Here is a 27,629-nt window from a genome sequence, read left to right as displayed (position 1 = left end):
GCCTCTAATGATGAGTACGAGGAACTGGCCGATGAGGAGGAAGACGGGGGGGGGTAGATTCTCCCCTGGACGCAGTGAAGCAGCTTGCTCGGAAAAAAGGAAGGGGTAAGGCCAAAAGTAAGGTTAAGAACAAGAAGACTATTAACGCCTCCACTCTTTCTACAGTTACATCATCTTCGAACACTAGAGGCAAACCTATCTTGGATGAGAGTCCACTGCGAAAATGGATCCAGGCCAAGGGGGCGGGTCAAAACCATGGCATTACGGCTATCAGGAACTAGTCCGACAGAGCTGCTCCTTCCCTCTCAAGACGTGAGTAGCAATTCGATCTCTCCTAAATACCTCAATCGGTCTGTTACGGATAGAAATTTGGATTCTACCATAGTAGAGGGGAGACACCCGCAGGCAGTAATGGAGGGAAGAGAGGGGGCTAATAGCACGGCTCCTACTCACATTGTTAGCACAACCCCTCTTACAATAGCTTCTACGGCTGAGGTGAACAGGAATTATTGTATGGGCACGCATATCTCTTCAAAATCATCTTCTGAGACACTATCCTGTATGGATATTCCGCCTGGCCTACAGTCTGAGAACCCTTCTCTAGCTCTAATTCTGCACACACTGACCGAACAGCGGCACGAAGCTCAACAACACTTTTTGCAATTAAAAGAAGATAATACCAAGATGCAAAATTGTCTACTTGAGGTTAATAGCAAAATGAGTGGCATTACCCAAGAGGTAGAAGAATTACAGCAGAGGGTTGTACTGGGTGAAGAACAGTCTGCAGGTACAGAGCTAAAGTCTGCCCGCCATGACGAAGAGATCCGGGCTTTGCAATATAAAATCGAGGATATGGAGAACAGACAGCGAAGGCAGAACCTCAGACTCTTTGGGATTCCAGAGGGTTCAGAAGGCTCAGACCCTCGCGCCTACATCGTCAAACTCTTTCAACGTGCCTTTCCCGATTTGGCGGACTGGGACTGGGACTCTAAACTGCAGAGAGTTCATAGACTGCCTTTAGTAAATAGAAACAAAGGAAGCAAATTCCCCCGTCCTTTCCTGATTTTTTTGGGAATTTCATACTTAGGCAGGCTGTCTCTTTGAAAGTAAGATCTAACTCCCCAATAGTGACAGAAGATGTAACCTTTTTTGTCAGGTCAGATTTATGTAAGAGCACAATGGAGAGGCGTTGGAATATACGACTACTAATTGATTCCTTTAAGTCGGCAGGTGCACAGGTTTTTCTCCTGGAACCGGCCTGCCTAAAAGTCATCAAAGCAGGTCATACGTATTACCTCAATCAGGGCAAGGAAGCTGAGGCGGTGTTAGCAAAAATTACTACTGTATAAAGGTGTTAGGACGAATAAACTTTCAGAAATATAATGGTGGTCGACAAGGTGCTGACTAATTGATACTGTTCTTGGGGGGTCTAAGATTTATACATTTGAGGGTGAGGGTTCTTTAGACAGCTGCACCTACAGGTGGCTGCCCATCCAGTGGCAGCAGGTGCGTGAGGGGGGTTTTCCCACATGGTATAGGGGGTGGAGGGTAGGGGAGGGGGCGGTAGAGGGAGGGGGGGTGATGTGGAGGGGAAAAAAACAGAAAAGGACACGACAAGTCTAACTGAGAGTAACTGGCAGTTTTCAGACCAGAAATTAGCACGAAATCAAGGAAAGGGACAGATCGTATTGATTTAATATTTATTCAAAATGTGGCATTTTAGATGCCTAGCCTGGAATGTGTCAGGCTTGAATAATAAAAACAAAAGAAGCTTGGTCTATGAGGAATTGAAAATGTATGATCCATATTTGGTTATGTTAACAGAAATGCATATATGTTTTAAGGATAAGAAACTTTTGGGCCAATTGGGGTACGAAAGGGTGGTATGTACTACTTTAAATGCTTCTATTCATGGAGTGGCAATTTTGAAGAAGCGACAATTGCGCAGGGAAGTGATTAAAACTGCTGCAGATAATGGGGGTCGATGGGCAATTGCGCAAATGAGGTTAGAAAATTGTAACTTTGTTTTTTGTGCCATTTATGGGCCGAATACGGAGGAACCACGCATTTTTGATTGGTTGAATGTAGAATTACTTTCTTTGGAGGGAGAACTCATTCTGATGGGGGATTTTACTTGTATGCTAAATTATTTATTTATTTATTTATTTATTTAAAACATTTATAGAGCGCGGCTGTCGCCTTGCAGGCATCCTGGCGCTAAACAGAGAGTAACTCCGTAGAGGGGGAAAGGTAGGGAGATGAGAACGAGTGGACTGAATAGATGGTTTAAACGAAAATTGAGGAGAGGGGGTAAAGTAAAAAAAATAAGATAAGGTTTAGGGGAAGAGCCAGGTCTTAATGCGTTTTCTGAATGGAAGGAGTAGCGGTATTTGACGAATATCTGGGGGCAAACTATTCCATAGTTTTGCCGCTGCAACTCCAAAGGATCTTCCCCCAGTCCTGACCTTGTTGAATCTTGGGACTGAAACAAGGTAGGCTGAGGCTGAACGGAGGGCTCTAGTAGGAGTGTACCAAGTGAACATTGCTTGCAAGGGTATGGGTCCGGCTCCGTGTAAAGCTTTGAACACAAGACAAAGTGCTTTGAACGCCACTCGTTGCTTCAGAGGGAGCCAGTGCAGTTCAGCCAAGGCCGCAGTGGCCGAGGATCTCCTTGTCCAGCCAAGAGCTAATTTGGCGGCGGCCGTCTGGACCCTTTGGAGTCGGTCTAAAAGCACAGCTGGGGACTCAAGTAGCAGAGCGTTACAGTAGTCAAGGCGACTAAGAATAGTACACCTGACTACCAACGCTCGAGCTTGAACCGGAAGGAGTGGCATAATCTTACGAAGTGAGCGAAGAAGGCCCGAGCAGGTAGACACTGTTCTCGCTACCTGTGTCACCATGCTAAGTTTGTTGTTTCTCATAACTCCCAGGTTGCGGACAGTAGTCACCGGCTGTGGTTTTTCTGGAGCCTCTGGGGGCCATAAATCGATTGGGAGCGGGCGGGGAATCTTACTTCCTGCGCAAAACAACATCTCTGTTTTGGCAGAGTTAAACTGTAGGGAGTTGTTATGCAGCCATCTAGCGGTGTCTCTTAGGCAGTCATGAAATGATTCTAGAGGAATCGATTCTGCCCCATCCCAAGAGAAAATGAGCTGTGTATCGTCTGCGTAATTTATTGTTTTTAGCCCATGGGATTTTATTAATGTGACCAGAGGTTTTAGGTAAACATTAAAAAGAATGGGGCTGATGGACGAGCCTTGGGGCACCCCATGGAGCACAGAGGAGAAGGCAGATTGGAAAGGGGGAAGGGACACAGCCTGCTTCCTATCTCTAAGATAAGACTGGAACCAAAGCAGGGCAGTACCATCAACCCCAGACTCCCTTAGTCTTTTCATCAGAATCACGTGGTTGACCGTGTCGAATGCGGCAGACAGGTCCAGCAAGATCAGAGCTACTGCTTGGCCCCTGTCTGCACGCATACGAAGATCTTCCATGGCCGTTAGGACAGCTGTTTCAGTCCCATGCTGTGGGCGAAAACCAAATTGAATGTCGTCCAGCATGTGATTCTGCTCCAGATGTGTGGAGAGACAGGAGCTCACCCAGCGTTCGGCAATCTTTGCTGGGAAAGGCAAAAGGGAGATAGGCCGGTAATTTGATAGGCATTCGGGGTTCAGAGAGGGTTTCTTCAGCAGCGGGGTGATGAGAGCCTGCTTCAAGAGCGTCGGAACGAATCCGCAATGCAAGGATTGATTACAGATCTTCCGAAGGGTATCAAAGAGTACTGGTCCAAACAGTTTCCATATTTTTGGAGGCAGAGGATCGAGAGGGGAGCCCGACGTGATCCCCTGTGTCAGTCTCATAAAGTCAATTTCTGGGATAGAGGGAAAATCCCTCAGATGTACCAAATTCTCAAGGTTTGTAAACTCGGAGTTAGGGAGGGGAGTCCCGGGGGAATTGGGGCTATCCAGTGAGGGGGAGGTGTTGAGACTATGGATAATGGTCTCAATTTTATCATGAAAAAACTGTGCGAGATTATTACAGAGTGCTTGTGTCGGAAGGGTTGTTTTTTTTGCGCAGTCAGGGTGAAGGAGGTTATTGAGAATCTGAAAAATGCTCTTTGAGCTAATAGCAGCATTAGTTATGGTAGAGCAGAAGTAAATAGACTTACTTTTAGCAATTTGGGATTTGTATTCCTGAAGTTTCGTTTTCCAAAGGGATTTGTTTATATCGGTATAGCCTTGCCTCCATTTCCTCTCGGCCTTTTTACAGGCAGTTTTGAGAGTTTTCAGAGAATCATCAAACCAAGGGGCAGAAGGTCTGCCCTTAGGTTTGCATCTTTTTAAGGGAGCATAGGAATCCGTCGTGGAAGAAATTTTTGTACAGAAGGCCTCATAATTGCCTTCTACCGAATTGGCGGAAGAAAAGCTGTCTTGCACCTGGAACACCGCATCGGTGGTGCTCAGCCTTTCCAAAGCTTTCCAATCTCTGTACCAAAATTCAGAGAAGGTGCTGTGTGCCAGCGGTTTAGTCCCTTTAGTGGTGACTAAGAATTTGAGGAGGGCGTGGTCCGTCCAGGCCATAGGCAGAATCTCATTCAGGTGTACTAATAGGGGGGTGGAGAAAATGAGGTCAAGTATGTGACCTGCTTTATGGGTGGGTTCTTTGACCAGTTGATGGAGTCCTACGCTTTCACAAGAAAGCAGGAGGATGTGCAGTCCGGTATCAAGACTACCGTTTGGCCAGAGATTGAAATCCCCTAAGATGATCAACTTACTGTGGGAGATCGCCATATTTGTAAAGGTGGTGAGTAGTGATTGCTGTTGTTGAGAGCTAAAGAACCCTGGAGGGCGATAACAAATAATGGCCGTGAACGTGGCTCCAGTGAGACAGTCAATAGAGAGGCCAAAGAGCTCGATCTCAGCGACCGGATCTAAGTCTAGGATGTTGATCCGCCAAGATGCTCTGTGAATAATGCCAACTCCGCCACCTCGGCCTTTGGGTCTAGGAAGATGCAGGATTTTATAGTCCTGGGGGCAGGCCCAGTCTAATTCGACGTCACAGTCGACGTGAGTCCATGTCTCAGTAAGAAAGAGAACATCCAAATGATGGTTATCAATAAGTAATTGTATTTCGTTCGCATGCTTAGGCAGGGATCTAATGTTAAGAAGGCCTCCAAGGAACAAGCCCCCACTGGTGAAATCATGCAAAGGGTAGGCATTGTCAGTAAAGATAAGGTGGCCTTCGTGCGCAAACTCTCTCAGACTAAGCAATGTCTCACGAGTATACAGCGGGGGGTGGGCACTAGGATTTATGAGTGAATGATCAGAGTGGACCGCGTTACTCGCGTCCAGATCGCGGACGAGCGCAGACGAGCTTGCCTTAAGCGCGCCTTCGGCGCGCCATCGTCGCGCCCGCTGCGCTCGTCCGCTGCGCTTCCGGAAAGGACTCATATTATATAGAGGAAGTCCTGGGCGTAAGTGTCGGGCGTGGCCGACCGAGGGGGGCGTGTCTCGTGGCTTCCCTCAGCACGGTAATGGCGCCAAAAACGAACGTTTTTGGAAGGAGCAGCGCTCAGGCAGCTGCTTGATGGTGGTTTAGGTGAGTGCCAGGAGGTCAGTGCACAAGTAAAATCACAGTATTACAATTTTTAAAAGAACTTAAAATTACGAAGCAAAGCTCCCGGCTTTCCGCCTCAGGAGTAGTCTCAGTAAGATAGTGCCGCGCTAGTGGTCAGCGCGCACTATTTGTACCTGTGGGGGGCGTGGCCGACCGAGGGGGGCGTGTCTCGTAGCTTCCCTCAGCACGGTAATGGCGCCAAAAACGAGCGTTTTTGGAAGGAGCAGCGCTCAGGCAGCTGCTTGATTTTGGTTTAGGTGAGTGCCAGGAGGTCAGTGCACAAGTAAAATCACAGTATTACAATTTTTAAAAGAACTTAAAATTACGAAGCAAAGCTCCCGGCTTTCCGCCTCAGGAGTAGTCTCAGTAAGATAGTGCCGCGCTAGTGGTCAGCGCGCACTATTTGTACCTGTGGGGGGCGTGGCCGACCGAGGGGGGCGTGTCTCGTGGCTTCCCTCAGCACGGTAATGGCGCCAAAAACGAGCGTTTTTGGAAGGAGCAGCGCTCAGGCAGCTGCTTGATGGTGGTTTAGGTGAGTGCCAGGAGGTCAGTGCACAAGTAAAATCACAGTATTACAATTTGTAAAAGAACTTAAAATTACGAAGCAAAGCTCCCGGCTTTCCGCCTCAGGAGTAGTCTCAGTAAGATAGTGCCGCGCTAGTGGTCAGCGCGCACTATTTGTACCTGTGGGGGGCGTGGCCGACCGAGGGGGGCGTGTCTCGTGGCTTCCCTCAGCACGGTAATGGCGCCAAAAACGAGCGTTTTTGGAAGGAGCAGCGCTCAGGCAGCTGCTTGATGGTGGTTTAGGTGAGTGCCAGGAGGACAGTGCACAAGTAAAATCACAGTATTACAATTTTTAAAAGAACTTAAAATTACGAAGCAAAGCTCCCGGCTTTCCGCCTCAGGAGTAGTCTCAGTAAGATAGTGCCGCGCTAGTGGTCAGCGCGCACTATTTGTACCTGTGGGGGGCGTGGCCGACCGAGGGGGGCGTGTCTCGTGGCTTCCCTCAGCACGGTAATGGCGCCAAAAACGAGCGTTTTTGGAAGGAGCAGCGCTCAGGCAGCTGCTTGATGGTGGCTTAGGTGAGTGCCAGGAGGTCGGTGCACAAGTAAAATCACAGTATTACAATTTGTAAAAGAACTTAAAATTACGAAGCAAAGCTCCCGGCTTTCCGCCTCAGGAGTAGTCTCAGTAAGATAGTGATTATAGTAATTATGTACAGGATGTGACGAAGAGAGGGATATTCCGACGCATGCGTAAAACCAGGGCTGCAATTCTGGAATTAGCAAGGATACATAATGTAAAAGATGTATGGCGGAATCTCCCTCCTGGTATACCAGGATACACCTACTATTCATCCCCCCATAAATAATGCTCACGTATAGATCTGGCGTGGGCATCATATGAATTAATTGATTTAGGACACATGGAGATCTTTCCAAGAATATCATCCGATCATAACCCTATACTTTTTACATTTTGTATAGTCCAAAGGCCATTAGAACAGCGACCTTTTACGTTCCCTAGATATTTACTAACAGATGTCGTATTTGTAGCAGGCCTTAAGGAACATATAAAATAATTTATTGAAATCAATATTAATACTGCTACTCTTTTATCAGTGTGAGATGCCTGCAAAGCCTCAATAAGGGGTCTAGCGCAACAATATGTATTTAAACAAAACGCATTGCGTATGAAAGAAACCATGGTGGCAACCGCTAATATTTTGCTAGTTGAAAAACAATTAGCTGATAATCTTAGGGCTGGTGGGCTGAGCATTCAAGACATTGCTCAATTAGAAACCAAACTTGTTACTTTACGTTCAACTATTAAAAGCTCCCTCAGGGAGAAAAATAGTTGTAAAATACTCAAATATAAACTTTCCCATTATGAATGTGGGGATAGAGTAGGGAAGCTCCTGGCCTACAAAGTTGCTGACGATCGGGCAACGACTTTAATTAAATCTATTAAAGGCTTCAATAATATTCTATACTCCAAACCTGCACAAATTATGGGACAATTTGTCTCATATTACGAACACTTATACACCCCCGAGAGTAGGAGTACAGAGGATCAGATATAATCTTATATAAATGAGAAACTACCTGTAAGAGAATATTTAGATCAGGAAAGTATTGACCAATTGGAGGCGAAGAATACACTAGCAGAGTTGCGTCTTGCTTTTTCCTCTCTTCCATCTAACAAGGCGGCAGGTGAGGATACACTTCCAATAGAATTATAAAAAATTTGAGCGGATGAAATTTTGCCTCTTTTTTGTTTAGTAATTAATTTAGTTGGTGTTACAGGGAAGGCCCCAGACTCCTGGAAAACAGCTAAAATTATGTTTTTTTAAAAAATAAATAAACCACCTATGGACTGCGGGTCTTACAGACCTATCTCTTTGATAAACGCTAACGCCAGGGCCTACTCCAAACTTTTATCAATGCGAATGGCACCTCTCATGCTGCATTTTGTAAATGATCAACAGCATGGCTTTGTCGTAGGGTGGGATACTACCATCCATGTCAACATGGCCGTCACTGCCTTCGACGTGGCTGCAACTAATCTCACTCCACTCGGTATGACACTTTTAGACGCAGAGAAGGCGTTTGACCGAGTGGGGTGGGATTATTTGTGGGGGGTCTTGAAGCAATTCGGCATTAAAGGGCGCTTCCTTAGAAGCATACAGGCATTATACAGAGACCCCAACGCTAAAATCAGCTATGCTGGGTTATTCTCATCAACTTTTGCGATCTTAAAGGGGACTCGGCAGGGGTGTCCGCTATCACCCCTGCTTTTTGCTCTCTCTATGGAGCCATTTATTAATGCCTTGCAAGCTCAAGTTAAGATTGTACCGATGCAGCATGAAGACAAAATTCGTAAAATAACTGCATATGCGGACGATTTAGCCATTTATACCACTAACGTGGTGGATGCACTAGTAGGAATAACAGAAGAAGCTAATAACTTTGGAGCTATCTCCAGCTATAAATTAAATATTAACAAAACACAGGTTATCATGAATTATCAAGAAAACTCCTTAGTGCAAGGACTTTGTAAGTCCGCAGTCTACTTAGGGGTAAAGATCTCTTCCAAGATTACTGAAATAAATACATTAAATTATGATCCCTTATTAAAAGAGGTGACCATGCTGCTTAAAAAATGGCACAAGGTCCCGCTCAACCTACTTGGTCGAATTAACTTGATCAAGATGAACATCTTGCCGAAATCTTTATATTTTTTCCGCTCCATTCCTCTTCAGGTTAATAACTTATATTTTTTAAAACTAGATGGAATCTTCAGAAGTTTTATCTGGGGCTATAAGAAGGCTAGAAGGTCTATGTCTACATTAAAATTACCACTGGAAAGAGGGGGTCTGAATTTTCCGGACTTTAGAGCTTATTTTTTCGCATCCTTTTTAGGCCGGCTTCGTAGTTTGTTTATAGTTATTGATCAATATTTTTTCTATCAGTTCATGCTTGGTACTAACTCAAAACAATTCTTGGCAAAAGTGCAAGACCCAAATTATTTTAAACGTGTAAAATTTAAGACTGCGAGAGATGCAGTACGTATTTGGAACCTGATTTTGAGTAATTGTGACACTTCCTTTTATCATACTGAGCTACCACTCTGGGACAATCCAGGGCTTCTTGATATTTTTAGTGATAAAACTGGGCGGGACTGGGCTAAGTATGGAATCACGACACTAGGAGCTATATGTAGGTAACTCTAATTTACCGACTCATAAATACCGAATTTTACCGATTCGGTATTTATGAATGGGTAAATTAGAAGGAGGGAGATGTAGGTAATTTTTTATTTTGAATTACCGAATCTGTAACATTCGGTATTTACCGATTCGGTAAATACCGAATCGGTATTGCCCATTGATTCCTATGGGCCTTGAAGCCCATAGGAATCAATGGGCAATACCAATTCGGTAAATACCGAATCCTGCAATGGTGCAGTGGGTGTCACTTTGACACCCTCTAGCAACCCAAGTACAGGTTTGTGTGACATGTGGCACACATACATGCCCTAAGGGAATGTCTGTGTGTCACATTGCACAGGTGTGCATGCACAGATGTGCATGCACACCTGAATTCGGTATTTTACCACCCAATAGGATTGGGTGGTAAAATACCGACTCTTAAGGGCCTGTGGCACTCTTAGGAGTGTCAGCTACATATGGATTTACCGAATCGGTAAATATACCGATTCGTTATTTTACCGATTCTGTAAATTTGCAGATTCGGTAAATTTACATAATCAGTCAAATATAGGCCCCCTACATCAGAAAACCCTAATACCGGTCGGTAACGGCCGAATTCGGCCAATACCGACCGGTATTAGGGATCCTACATCTGGCCCTAGGAGACTTATATGGCACAGATGGTTTTCTACAATTTGCAACATTGAAAATGTTGTACAACTTGCCCGAAGTAATGATATACAAATACATTCTAATTAAGTATTATCTGATACGTAAGATGAATTTGAACCTAATTAATAGCTCAGATATCTGGACTTGCTTTTATTCTACTAAAAGGAAGTCACTAATTAGTCTGGGATACAAGTGTCTTGGTCAAAATAAACTGGATGACTGCCCTAGATTGGCGCTGAAATGGACTACTGATTTAGGATCTAATGTGACATCCCAGAATATTTCAGCCGCTTTAGTTAATATTAATAAAGTAGTTCACTCTTCTAGTCTGAAACTGCAATTATATAGGATGGTTAGTCAACTTTGTTAAACTCCATTAAACATATCTAAATGGTCACAAAACAATTCAGGTAGCGATGGCACTAAATGCCCTAAATGTGGTCTGGTGGCAGCAGGCCTCATACATATGATTTATGCATGCCCATCATTAACCAAATACTGGTCAGAAATTGAAAATATTTTACTTCAAAAACAGCTGATTAATACTTCAATCACTGCACCTTTGGTATTACTATCTATATACTCTACGGGCATCACCAATAGGAATTGGTTAGGCATAGCTCTGGCCTGTGCCAGATTGGTGATAGCCAGGGCTTGGATTTCACAGAACCCCCCTCACACGATCGAGTGGTGGAATCTCTTACATGAAATGTACACTATGGAGGGTTCACTGGCCAGGAGCAGACGCTTAAAAGCAACTGTTAAGTTCGGAAAGATATGGGACAACTTTTTGTAAATTTTATACTGATATAGTTAACGGAACCTTTGTGTTCAAGCTGGCGCTATTGATTTAGTATGGCTAAGAATTTCTCTGTCTCTGTTCATTTGTCTTTTATTTCAGCATGTAGATCTGTACCTGTAATAACTGGAATTTTTCTTTTTGTATGTATACGAAAAATGCTGCTCTCCTTGACTTGCTTGTCAATAAAAAATGTGTAAAAGTAAAAAAAAAAAAAAAAAGAAAAAGGAACCGACTTGCAGTTGCAAAACATTTAACATGTACCACCTCCTCAAAGGAGGAGGCAACCCCTTCACAAATTGGAAGGGGTTCACAGTGCTTCCTTTCCCCTTTGAGAATGGTAAACAATAACTTTTGGAAGAGCAGGCACTGACTCATCAGAAGGACCAATGCCTACGTTTGAAAAATGAAAGGTAAATGCTTAATTGCTTTCTTTTGAAACCCATCTTAATTTCCTTTAAGGAAAACATTCCACATTTGTTTAAAAAAGTTATTTTTTTAAAGCAATCACATATATGGTGGTCTGCTGACCCCAGCAGGCCAACAGCCCTCTGATGGCTATAATGTCTAATTGGTTGCCACTGTGAACTACCTAATTACTATTCATGAGGTAAGTTAATATGTGGCCCCTAGGAATATCTAATGTAAAAATAAAAGTTTCAACCATTAGGAATGGGAATCACCTAATTGCGATTCTGCGAATACCTTTGTCCTTCTCCCTCAAAGCAGTGCAACCGTTTTAAGTAAGTTATTGAAGGAATAAGGGAAGGTTTTTTGAACATGTGAATGCCAAAGTGTTTTGGTGCCAGCAGATCCTCATAAAATAGCCAAAGTGAACAGAGTTATTTAGAGAAGGCAACAAAAATCTATGGGCCATATGTATCAAGAGGAGAGGTGTGGCTCAGGGGTTAGAGGCGGCAGACCCGGAAGCTGAGATCGGTCCTGGACCAGGGTTCAATTCCCCGCCTCAGCGGGTCTTGGGCTCAAAAATTCCACGGACTCGATAATTCTCGTTCCGGTGCCTACTTGACTCACGGGTTCACACTCTGCGACTCTGGGCAATAGCTTGCTTAATCTCCACTACGGCCCCTCGCGGCGGGATGCCTGGCTTTCACCTTGTGGATAAACTGCTGGGGTTATCTCACAGGGGAATACCAGGACGGGTTCCCAAGGCAAGCGCCTTGATGCCTTCGGGTGATACGTGCGCTATATAAATCGCAATACATTTACATTTACATCATGCCCAAATGCGTTCGCAAACGCCGAAATTCACAGAATTTCGGCTTTTGCGAATGCATTTTTGCAAAATGGTATGTATCACACAAATCTGCATGCAAAATAAGGAATCGCAAAATTTGCAATTCCTTATTTTGTGATTGCATTTAAGGAATCGCAAATTTTGCGATTCCTTAAATGCAATGTAAGAAGCCAAAAGAATTTGCTAAATGGCCTTAAGGAATTGCAAATTACCACCAACTGGTGGTAAGTTGCGAATTCCTTGAAAAATGCACATGTTTGCATTTTTCAAAGTGCCATGTGATGCACCTATACTTATTTCAGGGGTGAAACAGGGTGTCCTTTGGACACCCCTGCACCCTTGCAATTATTCTAAATTTGCGATTAGCAAATTGTGAATCATAAATTGAGAAAAAATTCCCATTCCTTCCTATGGGCCTCCTGGCCCATAGAAATGAATGGGAAAGTATACAAGAAATCGCTACAAAATTGCGATTTTCTTGATACATACCAATTTGTGATTCTGAAATAGCAATTTCTTAAAAATCACTATTACAGAATCGCAAATTGGTTCCTTGATACATATGGCCTTTTGTCTTTAGTGACCTCCTAAAGAGAGTATCACTCTGTTGAGATCTTAAAAATAGAGGCAGCAAGTTGTTTACTGGCTAAAAAAGTCCTGCATCCCCAGGTGGCCCTTTTTATTTCTGGAATGACCACCAATTTAGCAAGAGAGAATCTTAGTTCTCCCAGTGGGGACTACCACTTGAACTTATTCTGAGAGTATAAGGGGCCCGAACCATGCAACGCTTAGAGAGCGCCTTAAATTTGTTGCAGTGCGCTCTACAAATGTAATAAATAAATAAATACATTTCACTCTCTCACCCACCGGCAGCCAATGCAGACCCTGGATTGTTTTGGAGACGGTAGCAGAGCTGACACTTTCTGTAGAGATTGCAACTTTGACTGAAATGGTTTGTTTGTCCCTAAATAAAGGGTGTTACTGTTATCTCCCCTAGATAGTATCAGAGCTACCACAACAACTAAAGCAGTTCAATAGCAATAAAAAGGAACCTTTTTAGTATCCTAATTAAATAAAAACAAGAAGATGTAGTGCAATTGATCTGACCTAAAAAGTTTAGATGTTCATCAAATAAGATACATACATGTTGAACCTTCGGGACCAGAGAGGCCAGTGGTTCAAGATTAGCTGGCCTCCATGGATTGTTCCAGAACAAATTGTTCCTCCTAAATAGAATGACCTCTGTCTTCTCAGTGTTTAGTTTCAAACAGTTTTGCTGCATCCAGACTGAAACATGAGTCAAAAAGTGAACTATTAGCCATCATGACTACCGTATCCGGGATTGATATGATTAGTCGCATATCGTCTGCATAGTAGCCGACAGATAAACCAAAAGATTGATTAAGTTACACCAGGAGAGTGATATCAATCCTAAAAAGTGAGGGAGTTAAAGAAAAACCCTGAGGCACCCCACAGGGCAAAGAGAAAGCAGCAGATTTATAATTGCTCATCTTCACTTTAGCTAAGAAGGAGCTTAACAGGGCCTTGCTGCTGCACTGCAATGCATGAAAATTTGGTAAACAGACCCCTAGGTCTCTAAATTCTCCAATGTTAGCAATAGGGTGTGCTGTAGAAGATGACAGTGATAGTTAACATTTCTGCTAGATATGCCACTTATGTTTTCATATTTTTCTTACACTCTTCAGCCTCATTTAACATCAGTGCTATTGCAGTAGTCAGACATTAAACAGACAGTAGAATACATTTTAATTGCTTCTTTTACCTGTGCTATTTGAATACTCCCCTTCTGCACATGGCACACAGTTAAAGCAACAAATTGGCTTCCCTTCTATAGGAGCTTTACGGTACCCTGGAAGGCAACTCTTAGTGCAGACTGAGCGGGGAATCTGTAACAAAACAAGTGAAGGAGAAGAAACTACTTTTAGAAAGAGAGTGATACCTAAACAACATTACTGCAATATAGCAAGAAGAGAAACACAGTCACCAACTGATCAAATAGTTCTTTTTTACAATCATCAGGTCACAGTGTCGATCTAACAGGACATATTAAGGACTTAAAATTGTAGCGGTGTACCTAGGTCCACAAAGAAGCTGTACGGTGGGTCTCAAATGGGGTCGGAGGTTCCTATCACATGGATGAGTTGACACTAAACATAAAGTGGGTTACATGAGGATAACGGACACAAATATAAATGCTTACTTTAAAGAATACTTTTTGTATGAAACCCATGCTCAACACAAATCTGCATTAGTGTTTTTTGCAGCACTGTTTATCTAGCAGATGTAGTGTTCTAAGTTATAAATGCTGAGTTATGGACTGACCAATCGATTGGGAACCAAGGTACAGTTTAAGCAGGCTAAGGCTGGCCCCTGTATCTGATCCATGCTCCGTCATGTTTGGCCTGGACTTGTGGAGTTAACTAACCCTAGGCGGCCAACTATGCTATGCTTGCGAAGTTTGCGTAGTTTGTGCTACTTTGCACTACGCAAATTGCACGTAGGACAGTGCAAAATCGTGTAGCGTAGAGTGGCATTTTTTGCTCGCTTGCGGTCCTCAACATCAAGTTGGCAACCGCGAGTTTGCAAAATGACATCCCGGCGAGACTTTTTACTCGTCGCGATCAGCAACATAAAGTTGGCGATCACGAACAAGAAAAATAAATACCCCGGCGAGATTCTCAACGTGGGGAGGTCAGGTTTCTCAATGCGAGTGGTCGCGTATGCTCATGACCGGTCGCAATGAGAAACTACCAGTCCACATAGAGAAAGCTGCCGCTCGAATGAAAATCTACTTCAGTGGCAGAAAACGACAGCTCGCACTGTGCGAGATGCCATTTTCAATGATTGCACAGTGCGGACAAGCATCCGGCACTGTGTAATCATCGCGACCAGCATACTACACAGTTTGCTTAGCGCTACGCTTTTCTCACGTAGTGCGAAGTGCACTTCGTGTAGCTACGCATAGCACAACTATGCAAACTACGCCCAGTGTTAGATTTGACCGTGTCTAGCATGACCAGATATCCCTGGTTGGCGCTTTATGCTTTTAAGCAATATATTTTAAGATATTCTTAAACAAAACATAACTGCAGTTATACTTATTGTTTTTTTGTCTTGTTTTGTTCAGTTCACTAAGCTATGTTTTTTAACCAGATGCGGTATCTTTTTGTGTGGTGTTTTCAGTGTTTTACTGTTGGAAGTGCTGCACAAATACTTTACACATTGCTTCTTAAGTTGAGCCTGCCTGCTCTGTGCCAGGCTACCGGAGTGTGAGCACAGGTTAATTTAGGGTATGGATCTGACTGACCCTGACTAGGATTGTGGTTCCTGCCTAGACAGGGGGCATACCTCTGCCAACCAGAAACCCATTATCTAACAATTGTGAAAGACACCTATTAATAAATTCACTTTTTAGTTAATCTGCCCTGTCTACCAATGAAGGATGCACCCATTTCAAGCAATGGGGTATGGCCTTTAAAGCTTCTTGACACAATATTCTATGCATCAGTATTTCAACTCACACTAAAGGAGGAGATGTGAATAGTAGTCTACAAACAAGATGTCCTTCAGTTACACCGTTCACACCTCCAGAAAATAATGTATGGACCCAAGCTTACCCCAGTGGCCCTGCTACCCAGAAGCCCCTGCTAGTGAATATAGAACTGTTCCCTTACCTGATCGATGTTCAGTTAAAATGTTCCTCTAAGTCCTGTAATTATGTTATCCCTTGCAACTGTAATCGAGAAGCCACACTTGGGTTATCGCCGTTTTCGGTCATTCTGCGTATCACTACCCTCGCTCTCCATTTATTATCTTTTCTTTGATCTGGTCCAGTTCTATTTCGTACATGTTGACAATGATCTCTATAAATGGTGACAATGTACTACTAGTTAAGTATACACATCTGGAATACTTTTAATAAAGAATTGTGCGATCAACTATGGACAAGATAACCACATAGATGACTCTGATGGACCGCAACATCTTATGTGAGGTACGTGACAATTTTTATAAGGTGAAGGTTGAGGCAAATAAAACATTTTAAGTAAACCTTAAACATATGACAGATCCTTCTCCCACCTCTCCGTGAGACCTGGAACAACCTCCCCACCCACTTACGCTAGACCCACGCCCTACTGGCCTTCAGAAGACTCCTCAAGACCTGGCTCTTAGAGCAGTGGCAGCTCCCCCCCCCCCCCCCCCCCAGCGCCTTGAGACCCTCACGGGTATGTAAGTGCCCTGATTGATTGATTGATTGATGGTGCATGACAGACACCTGGCCTGACTGTAAACCCGGAAACAGAAATATGATGAGATAAGAAACGCAATACAAAAGTAGAGGGTTGCAGTGAGGTAACTGTTTGACTATAGAAAATACAGAATTATAATGAGAGAAGTGATCCTAGACTGTAAGGACAGCAGGCTCCCACACTGAAAGCGTAGGGCTTTCATGAGGTAGGTAGTCATATTCAGAAAGCGAAGCATTATAGTAAACAGTGGTGTTGCTCTTTCAACCTCTGTCTGCTTTTCACTTCACTCCATCGGTCTACTTTCTATTTGTTGGGCTCCCTTTCAGACCCACTGTTTCTACTTGCTTCCTCTATAAAACCTCGAATTTGATCCGTTCCAGCAAAATTGTCTAATCCTTCTATAGCACTTGGCTTTGCTCCTATTGTTTTGCTCCATCTGCAACATATTTTGCCTTCCCTGTGGCCTGCAGTGCTGTTTTCATCTTCTTGTAACCCAGTTCTCTGCCGTTTTGCTCCATTTGTGACCCACTTTTTAGGTTTATTTGGTGCATCTTTGACTTCTATTCAGCTCAATGACTTCTGTTCTATCTGTGACTCTGAGGGACTTGTTTTGCTCACTCTGTTCTGCTCCTCTCAAACTACTTCCACCTGTGGTCCATGGACATCAACTTTTGCTTCATCAGCCCAAGTCCATCTATGACTCCGTTTTGCTTCCTCGGTGTTGTTTGCCACACAATTGCTTGTTTCACTCTAAAGTCTAACTCAGTTGATTTCCAACATCTGAGGGCCCAGCGTATTTTAGGGATTCCAGGAAATCCCTCCCTACCAACTGCTCTGCCCTTTCCTCATGTGAAAGAGGTTATATGATACCATTTTCATTGCATGCCTGCTGTGTGAACTATATACGATAAGAAAGCGTGCATTGTTATAATATATACCAAACTACAACCACCAAAATCCAACAAATCATACACAAACGCACTCAACCAAGTGCCTTTTAGAGACATTGGGGCATATTATCAAGGAACGGCGTTAAAATTATCGCCACTTTAGCAGCAGGAAACTGCTGCTAAAACAGCGATAATGGTCTTGATAAGATGCCGTACAGAATTCCAATAGAAGCCCAGGTTCTGGTGTTAACATGGGCTTCTTTTGGATTTCTCTACGGCATATTAACAAGCCCATTATTGCCATTTTAGCTGCAGTTTCCTGCCGCCTAGGCGGCGATAATTTTAATGCTGTTCCTTGATAATTTGCCCCGTGATTTTGTACATGCAACAATTCCATATTGCTATATTACAACAGCACTTGCTAGTCTATTATAATCCATCTACATATCTTTTTACTCCAGTCCGAACAAAAACAAAAAAACACATTAGACACCTCTGTGAGAAATAAAGGTATGTAGAAGAGTGCAGCCCACACAAATGTGCATATGGGGCCCAATGACTAAAAGATGCCTCAAAAAGTACCAGCCACAAATGAACACCTTTCCATGGAAGCTAGACAAATGGCTAATGACACTTAGCAACCAAAGAGTTTCCGGAGGCCGAGAAACCGAGGGAAATAAAAAGAAACGCATGGTTCTGGAATAAACAGAACTACACTACAAAGGCCCCACAGGATCAGACACATCGTATTCATACCATCCACTGATACACTGGTAGAAAACTTTACAAAATAATATGTAGGCCATCACAGATCGGTAAAGGGCGCTTAGTCTCCAAAAGGGCGGGAACTTACAAATGTTAACAGTGTGCTATACAAAAGGCGGTGCAAGAAACAGAAGAAAACCAGCTGTGAAGACAAGGGCTCGGCTGTCACCTGTTAAAGACTCAAGACAGTATAACAGTTTTCTGCTGGTGATCGGACTGGAATATGCACAGAAAACCGACTAGAGAGGAAATCGCTATTTTTGTATTTGCATCTCCGAATTTAGATGTAAAACGCAGGAAATGTTTCAACTATCAGTAATTGCTCCTTAGGGTTAGTGCAGTGCCATTCGGAGAGGGAGAAAAGCGGAGCTCAACCACCTCTTTGCCTCAAATTCTGAAAATGAAACAGGCGAGGAATTGTTCGCCTACTCCGATTCCTAGTGTAATTATCTGGCTGACAAATGAACCTGTCATGAAATCGGCCAGGGTCCACTTATGGCCAGAACCATATTTTGTTTATTTTAAATTTGATGAGTGAGCCATAGATTGTGAGCGGGTCAGCATTGAGCAAAAAAATGCGCAAATCACCTGTGTAACTAGGCACGGCCTCGCCAGTCATTCTCGCCAGCCAGTCTTTCATTTGAGGGATTCCTTTGAGTGTGTCACCTTGTTTATCTCCACAGCACAGGCACAAATGGCGCTAAGGGCATGAGCGCTGATGACACTCAAGGCCAGCAAACGCCCCTTACATGCACGACTTTAAGTGCTTGGCACCGGCAGTTCTAACAAGCAATGTCTGCAAAGGTATGTGAGGTGTAAATGTCTCACGTATTTCCTCGTTATTTGTGGAGTGGTTATCAGCCTGTCTGCAGTGATAAAGAGAGACGTAGGTACAGTTTAGGTAGGTATGAAACCACTGAAAAGAGGAAAGAAAGAAAACGAGTGGTGCACGCGCGCCACACCAAGACATCTGTTTCCTATTATCACCCATGCCTCTGAGCACAATAATTGCAAACAGATGTCGGATCTGCGGGTAAACTACACCAATATGCCATGGGCAGAGCAATGCACCCGCCTTTGGCCAATTGCGTGCTGTCTTTGTTAAAAAGACACACACAAAGGCCAATAGGCTTTCAGCTAAAAAAACACACACGCATGAGCATGTGAAAAGTTGTGGTCAGCTCCAAGAGGTTGTTTTCCTATTGCAGCGCAAGCGTGCTGCTATAGGCTTGACCTAAAAATAGCAAAGGTTTCCCGGTCCTTAGCTTTATTTTCTCTTTTTCTCCAATGGAATAATACAAAAGTGTCAGAAAGAATCAGCATGGGAAGTTTGCTGCAATCAGAAATAGTTTTTTCTTCCTTATGGAGACAAGTTCATAAGGTGGTGGCTATAAAAGAGAATGAGAACTAAGATATGTAGATGTTTAAGGAAGTCTGGACCTTTCTGGATGAACACAGTTTAAATCAGTTAGTGCTACATTTGAATGGGATCATTAGATCAATGGGATAATTCCCTCCGTGAGAGTCTGGGATTGTGGGTGTCGCTGTATAGATGAGTGTATACACATAATTATGTAATATGTGACATCATCAGCAGTGCATTGCAGGGGCACGAGTTATAGTTAGCTGAACTAACTATAACAGCAGAATTTCTCTGTACAAGCAAAATATCAATCTAACTATAATGTCCCTGAAAGTTATGTTTTTTTCAGAGAATATCTAAGGTTTTATAAATGCTAATTTTGAACAATAACGTGTCTGAAACCTTTTTTTTTCAGTGAATTTCAATGGTTTTTAAATGCTAAATTCGAACTATAACGTCCATGAAAATTATGTTTTTTTCAGTGAATTTCAAAGGATTTTTAAATGCTAATTTCTAACCATACTGTCACTGAAACCTGTGATTTTTTCAGTGAATATATATATATATATATATATTCAGAGCAACAGGTCAGCCTTTCGCTAGGCAAGGGGTAAATGGTCTGGCTTTAAAAGGGGCGCTGAGGTCCCCCTGTAAGCAGGTGCAATAAGTGACTAATCATCAAGCAAACCCACTGTATTGAAGTGCACACAGGGACAGCTTAGAAGGGATACCTGATGACTTGCAACAAGAGATCTATTTAGGGGCCCAAATGAATTCCAGGCGAGGAAGCTCATGTTGATGGAAAGCTGGTGACCTGGTGGAGCTGAGGGGTCAAAGGTTCCAACTTGGACGCTTGCTTGGGTTCCATTAGGAAATACATCCGAAGTCAAAACATCAAAGAGAGCTGGCACCTCCCCATTGTCATCCAAACCAATCTCAGCTCCTGCCGGTGTCTTGAAATGAATCTTCTGAAGGAATTTATTTACCTAAGAATAGGATGAAATGGATTTTATGTTTTGAAAGTTAAGGTATGATAGCATTCATATTTATATACTTCTGAGAGAAACATCAATTATTTAGTGCCTGTTTGAAATAACACATTTGTTAATGGATGAGATTCATTCTGAAACATTAGTATTTCACATTTTCAGAGCTCCAATTTCCTGCTTTTGTAAGAATTAACAGAAATCGAGTAGGACAGAATACATATTGAATATTTGCATGTTATTCTATCTGTTTACAGCTCCAGCATTACTATACTTTGACAGGATACTGCTCTGCTTGAAGTCAAGTTGGACTAGTGCAGTTTAACCGTTAGATGGAGCACAGTTCACAAAGTTTGGTGTTTAAGAGGTACTCCTTGCTAAATAAGGTAAAGTCTGAGTGCACCTAATGTGGGTTGCAGAGGTTGTTTGAAAATAGGCCCACAAACCACATGGGACAGTGTCACAGTTATTAAATGATGTCATCTGTCATGTTATTTAACACCAGGGTGCAAGGGCACCTGCATTGTAAGCAGGACACGTTCCTGCATAAAATCAATCCTCTGAGACATTTAACTCAGAATGCAGCACACAAAGAAGAGAAAATAATGAGGAAATAAAGATATTTCTCCTTGCTATGCCTCTCCTGGAAGGCGCATCATTTTTACTCATTCCCAGGTCTCTACTAATGGTAACGGCAACTCTGGGCTATCGCTCTGCTTGAGGTCAAGGCAAGGCATTTTAAGACGTGAAAAGTGTTAAGAAAGCCTCAAACATATTTACTTTCTTGAATGTTTTATTGAACATATTTTGTGATAATCAATATTATTTAAATTGTAATGTATGAATTTATGAAATATACATTTGTTACTTGCGCATTTCTGATAAAGTCCATTGATCTGCTTTACATAAGTCGATATGTTGACCCCTTGTTCAAGCCAATAAGCCCACTGCTTTATATATGTTGGTGCTCTGAGACTTAGACAAAGCCAGTACGTCTGCCTTACCTTATTTTGTTACATGAGATAGGTCTTGGCGCAATGGTTATTCCACCGCAATGGTGATGGATCTCCAGACCACTGAACTATAAAACCCATAGGACATAATGGGACTCATATTTCACCGTTTGTGATGGAGTAACCCATCTTCTGAGATATAACTCAGGCCCATAGTCAGCCATGCACACTGGGGGTAAGGCACCCAGGCGGATGCCGCAAACTAACATGGACATCTTAGTTTACAGTACAAGAAGAAAATTCAGTGAAGGTAACAAAGGTTAAACTGATATTATAATAAGGAATTGTAATAGTATCTTACATTACATTAGAAAAAAAAACAGAGGAACTCACTAGAAAATACAAAGGGGATTATTTTGAAGCCCAGTGCACCACCAGTGCTTTCAATGATGTTCTGGTGACCCGCTGGGCCTAGCCATATCTACGAGGTCAGGCAAAGCCGCTCTGCATGGCTTTTAAATGGTAAACCTGGAAATGCATCATAGCCGACATCTCCCCAAGGGTGACGTGTACGGAATGTTTTTGTTATCAGGGAAGGTGTCCCTTCAACAACATAAACAACCTGATTTCAACACAATCACCCTTACTCCACGGTGCAAAGGTGCCTCCGTTGGTGTAGCCATTGGTGCGCCAGCGCTGTGAAAGAGGACAGGAACGTGTCTCGTCTCATAGATACGGCACATTCCAACCCTTTTCCATTGATGTAGGGCAGCACTACAGGGAGGCTTTGGAGCTGCCCTGCGGCAAAAAAATTGTAAATGAAGCCCTAAGTTTAAATGGTCATTACAGTTCAGTGCAAATGTCAGTTTAAACATAACATTTTACACTTATACCATAAAGTAACTATAACTCTCTCCCTAGCCAAGCACTCCTAATTATCTCACACTTTACATCACGTGTTACATGTTTTATGAGACCATTGAGAACATCAATACTGCATATGAAATGACATAATCAATAACAATTCTGTGCATGGCGGGGTGCAAGTTACCGTTTCTTTAGAACACAATTTATAGTTTCTGGACATAACTGTAAGTGGTTAATTTCAGTGTAAAAATGTATGATTTAACTGACATTTTCACATAAATATAATGTCCCTTTAGCCTTTAGTGTCTTCAGTAGATATATGTCCCCTCCCATTTACTGCCCCTCAATCAATGATCTTTAAATGTACCTGAGCTTTACCTTCTACTCAGTATCCATAGCTCCCTAGACACGTTCATACAATACTATATTATAGAACACCAATACCTGAAGACATGCATGTTTTGCAAGATGCTGCCTCTTTACCAATGTATAAATACATGAATAAATGACCAAACCACTTATAGTTAATCATTCAGAATTCATCATATTTTATTTAGGCAAAACCCTCTACTGTTCATCTTCATGAGGTTGGTGAGTGTTGGTGAATATTAGGTTTTCTGTCTGAATTGTAAATGTGATTGAGTGGTTTAGTTAGTGGGTGAGCAGCTGAGTTATAAATAACCAAAATCACAGACTCTAGTAAGTAATCTTTACATGCCAAAACAGTCATCCACAGGCAAACATATCATACAGACATTCTGACCATGCATCAGACTTACATGTGTGCCATCTTGAACACCTTGTGACACCTCTTTTCCACCTTTCATGGAGCCTCAGCGCCAGGATGCCTGCAAGGCGACAGTGCGCTTTACAAGACTCATAAATAAAATCTCGAATTTCAGAGAATGCTCTTTGGAATGAATCTGAAAGGAGAATTACTAGGGCTTTGACCAGGCTAAAATTAACTAAGTGACTTTCTAAAGTGAATATTTGATATATCATAATACAAATGTATACTAATGTCACTAGATGAAGAAAAATTGTCACTCGGATTCTAGGCTTACAGAGGTTGTTCATCAATTTTTCGTTTTGCAATTTGTCACCCCGAGTGGGAGGATATGCCCAGATATGTATCCCGTACTCTCCATGCCACTCGAGTCAAGCTATCCTGGCTGATGAGGGCTGAAAGCCCAAAAACAGTACTAGGATGCTTGTTTCCAACACAGAGACGACCTGGCCTGGCATTTCGGGATGGACAGGTCCCATTGGGCTCAGGTTCAAGACTAATACGCATATGGCTTGGTCCAAACTGGAATGGCATGGTGAGCAAACAAATGATGGATTTAGGCCCAGATCTCTGTACTGGGGTGAATGTATGACATTGTTCTGCATTTTGTCTTACGCTTTTAATCGGTAATTGCTCATATTTCTGACCTGACGAGATTTGCTTCGTCACAGGGGTCCTGTCATTGCTCTCACTCCCCCGGTGCAGCCGAGCACAGCGCTCTCGCCGGCTGGGAGAACGCGAAACCGCCATCTTGGGGGGAGGCAGGGTAGCGCTTCAGCTCCTGGACGCCTCCCGCCCTCCCTCACTACTTAAGGTGTGCTACCCTTTCGTGTTACAGATTACTTGTTTTCACCCCTGAGGCGGAAGCCGGGGGCATCTCCTTCTTTCCCTTTTCAATTGCGGAAGGCATTACTGCTTGTTATAGAATTTAACTGTATGCAAAGTGATTTAATACTTGTGTGCAGTGCTGAGTTCGAGTGTATTTTTAAAAACTGTATATATTTTAACCGATACGGTTTTAATCGGTAATTGCTCATATTTCTGACCTGACGAGATTTGCTTCGTCACAGGGGTCCTGTCATTGCTCTCTCTCCCCCGGTGCACCGAGCACAGCGCTCTTGCCGGCTGGGAGAATGCGAAACCGCCATCTTGGGGGGAGGCAGGGTAGCGCTCCAGCTCCTGGACGCCTCCCGCCCTCCCTCACTACTTAAGGTGTGCTGCCCTTTCGTGTTACAGATTACTTGTTTTCACCCCTGAGGCGGAAGCCGGGGGCATCTCCTTCTTTCCCTTTTCAATTGCTGAAGGCATTACTGCGTGTGATAGAATTTAACTGTATGCAAAGTGATTTAATACTTGTGTGCAGTGCTGAGTTCAAGTGTACTTTTAAAAACTGTATATATTTAAACCGATACGCTTTTAATCGGTAATTGCTCATATTTCTGACCTGACGAGATTTGCTTCGTCACAAGGGTCCTGTCATTGCTCTCTCTCCCCCGGTGCAGCCGAGCACAGCGCTCTCGCCGGCTGGGAGAACGCGAAACCGCCATCTTGGTGGGAGGCAGGGTAGCGCTCCAGCTCCTGGACACCTCCCACCCTCCTCCCACCCTCTTCCGGAAATGGATAAAGGAAAGGAGCCATCCCACCCGCGCAGCGGGCGGGCGCAGCAGGCGCGCCGAAGGCGCGCCTAAGGCAAGCCCGGCTGCGCCCGTCCGCGCAGGGCCCGCGCCTAGCGCCAGTCCCCCTGCCTCTCGTCCCCAAACAATCACCTGGACCAGCAGCCAGCTCGTCATATTAAGACAAGGCGTTTGCACCCCCACTGCTTGCTGCAACCCCCTGGATTTAGAGAAGTCTACCTTTACCTGCGCTCGGTGTAACTACTCCATTCCCGTTATGCGAAAACGCGATCTTCAGATTCAGATAGCGGTTAAACCGCAGCCCCCCTCTAAACTAAAAGCAGCCTTAATAAATTGCCGCTCCTTGCCTGCGCACGCTTCGGATATTTGGCTCTTGCTGGATATTCATAAATGGGACATATTATTCCTCACGGAAACTTGGCTCAAAGACTCTTCTAAACCAGACATACACTTGGCCATTCCCCCTGGCTATCGATTGTTAGGAGTCAATCGAGACAACTCCAAATCTGGGGGGGGCCTTGCTGTCATTGCCAAATCCCACCTCATTATGAACATTAAAAAAATACCTAACCTGGGAAATACCTAACCTGGGGCTCATTGAAGCCATGTATCTCACGATAATGGACTCCGCCATCACGATCTTTAACGGCATCCTGGTCTACAATCCCCCTACTGCCACTTCCGCATCTCTTAGCTCCTTGCTACATTCAATCGCGGACTTTTCCCTTAAACATTCTTATTTCACAGTGCTGGGAGATTTCAATCTTCATGTTGATAATCCCGCCTGCGCCCAAGCAACATTTATGCTTGAAACCTTACAAGGACTAACTCTGTCCTAATTAATTAAGGGTCCTACCCACAAAGCAGGACACACGCTTGATCTTATTTTTACGAATCATCCTGGCATCACCTCTCTTCCTTCCTTACCCCTCACGTGGTCAGAACATTTCCTCCTCCCTTTTAAAATCACTATTCCCTCCCTGCCCCTTCCCTCTTTCATTAACAGAGTTATTGGTCGTAAATGGTCTAAAGTTACCTGTGAGGCCATTGACCCCTGTTTTCATTATCATTTCAATTCATCGGAAGACCTTAACAAGGAAATAGTGAGATATAACTCCGCTCTCACCACTGCATTAGACACCATTTCTCCTCTAGCTCCTATGACTTCCTCTAGATCTCGCCCATCTGCTCCTTGGATCTCCCCCATGTTGAGAGAGGAAAAGAGTAGGTGCAAACAGCTGGAACGTAAATGGCGCCAGTCCTATGACCCTACTATCAAATTAGCTTATAAAACGCCTTAAACAAATTCCAAAAACTTAAGCGGTCCACGATGAGAGCTCACTTCTCAAAACGTATTCAACTGGCTGAGAACTCTTCAAAAACTCTCTTTACAATTGTGAAGGATTTCGTGAATCCGCCTGCATTGAAAGCCCAGTGTGCCCCCATTCAAGCTCTCTGTAACGGACTTTCAGATTTTTTCCAGGAAAAAATTATCAAACTATCGTCTTCCTTTGATCCTGCATCTTCTGGTCCCCAGCCAGGAGTATCAGACACCCAGCATTGCTCATTTAATTCCTTTGAAGAGCTGACCTCAGATTCAGCTCTGTCACTTTTAAACCAGGTCAAGTCAGGATCTCCGTTGGACCCAGTTCCTGCCAAAGTGATGGGTAATCTCGCCCCTGTTTTATTCAACCCTCTCCTTTCCATTTGGAACTCTTCCTTGACCCTTGGCCAATTCCCTTCAGTTTGGAAACAAGCTAGGTTGCTCCCTATTTTAAAGAAACCAGATGCGGATCCATCCCAATTTAGCAATTACCGTCCCATTTCCCTTCTGCCTAAACCTGCCAAAATTCTAGAGAAAGTGGTCCAGAAACAATTGGCCCTATACCTAGAAACCAACCAGCTGCTGCACGATTCACAGTCCGGTTTTAGAACCGGTTACAGCACCGAGACTGCATTGCTAGAGGTATCTGAGACAATTCGGGAATCAGTGGACAGGGGCGAGGAGGCCATGCTGGTCCTCCTCGACTTGTCCGCTGCATTCGATACTGTGTCTCATGATATACTTGTGACTAGGCTGCAGCAGGTGGGGATTGGAGGCACGGCCCTGGCATGGATTAAATCGTTTCTCTCAGGGAGATCCCAAAGAGTATTTTTGCGTCCCTTCGAATCAGAGGACAAACCCCCTGTATGCGATGTGCCTCAGGGCTCCGCCTTAAGCCCTCTTTTGTTTAACGTGTATTTGGGCCCTCTTGCCAGGGTAGTTGAATCATGGGGAGTCAGGGTGGTCTCATACGCTGATGACACTCAGCTTGTCTTTTCTTTTAGAGACCATTCTGACTCGCATTTCTCCAACTTTCGTAACTGCCTTGGCAACATCTGCACTTGGATGGCTTCTAACCATCTGGCCCTAAATACAGACAAAACTGAGGTGCTCTTCTTCAGCCAGAAATCAGCTCCCCCCGCCACCTTGTGGTGGCCTACGGTTCTGAATCCCCCTCCCATTCCAGTACAATCAGCCCGCAATCTCGGCTTCCTTTTTGACAACACCATGTCCTGCAAAGCTCAGGTCAACAAAGTCACCGCGGCTTGCTTCGGCAAGTTGCGTATGATAAGGAAGATCTTTCCCTACCTCCCGTCCCGTAAAACGATTGTCCATGCTCTCATTACGGCACACCTGGACTACGCTAACAGCTTATATGCTGGTGCCCCCCTCTATCTCATCGACCGATTGCAAATCGTTCAGAATGCGGCAGCTAGGCTTATTGGAAACATCCCTACCCGCAATTCGGTTAAAGCATATCGGAATGACCTACACTGGCTCCCTATCGCCCGTCGGGTTCAGTTCAAGATCTTGACCCTTGCCTTTCGGGCCATCCATGGAATTGGCCCAGCATACCTGAGTAAAAGACTCAAATTATCCATGTCAGAAAGACACCTAAGATCCAATAGCCTCCGACTACTGACTGTTCCCAGATTTAGGCTCTCCCGGAGTGGTGGCAGAACGTTCGGCGTGGCGGCGGCTAAATACTGGAATGGCCTCCCTTTGGACCTCA

The 27,629-nt window shown here is 43.8% G+C and overlaps 1 protein-coding gene across 1 annotated transcript in view; it reads right to left on the bottom strand.

The window, feature by feature from the left end:
- Positions 1-25,780, bottom strand: part of LOC144819169 (vomeronasal type-2 receptor 26-like) — a 28,544-nt gene extending 2,764 nt beyond the window's left edge. Inside the window, exons 1-3 of the mRNA XM_078677143.1 lie at positions 25,700-25,780; positions 20,078-20,332; positions 13,841-13,964 (exon numbers count right to left, since the gene is read on the bottom strand). Of these exons, the coding sequence (XP_078533269.1) occupies positions 13,841-13,964; positions 20,078-20,332; positions 25,700-25,780 (460 nt within the window). The remainder of the gene's footprint in view (positions 1-13,840; positions 13,965-20,077; positions 20,333-25,699) is intronic.
- Between the last annotated feature and the right edge of the window lie 1,849 nt (positions 25,781-27,629).

Source organism: Lissotriton helveticus, chromosome 2_1 (genome assembly GCF_964261635.1).
Source record: "Lissotriton helveticus chromosome 2_1, aLisHel1.1, whole genome shotgun sequence".
Classification (NCBI taxonomy): domain Eukaryota; kingdom Metazoa; phylum Chordata; class Amphibia; order Caudata; family Salamandridae; genus Lissotriton; species Lissotriton helveticus.
The sequence above is the reverse complement of the archived record's forward strand: the minus strand, read 5'-3'. Positions and strand labels throughout refer to the sequence as shown.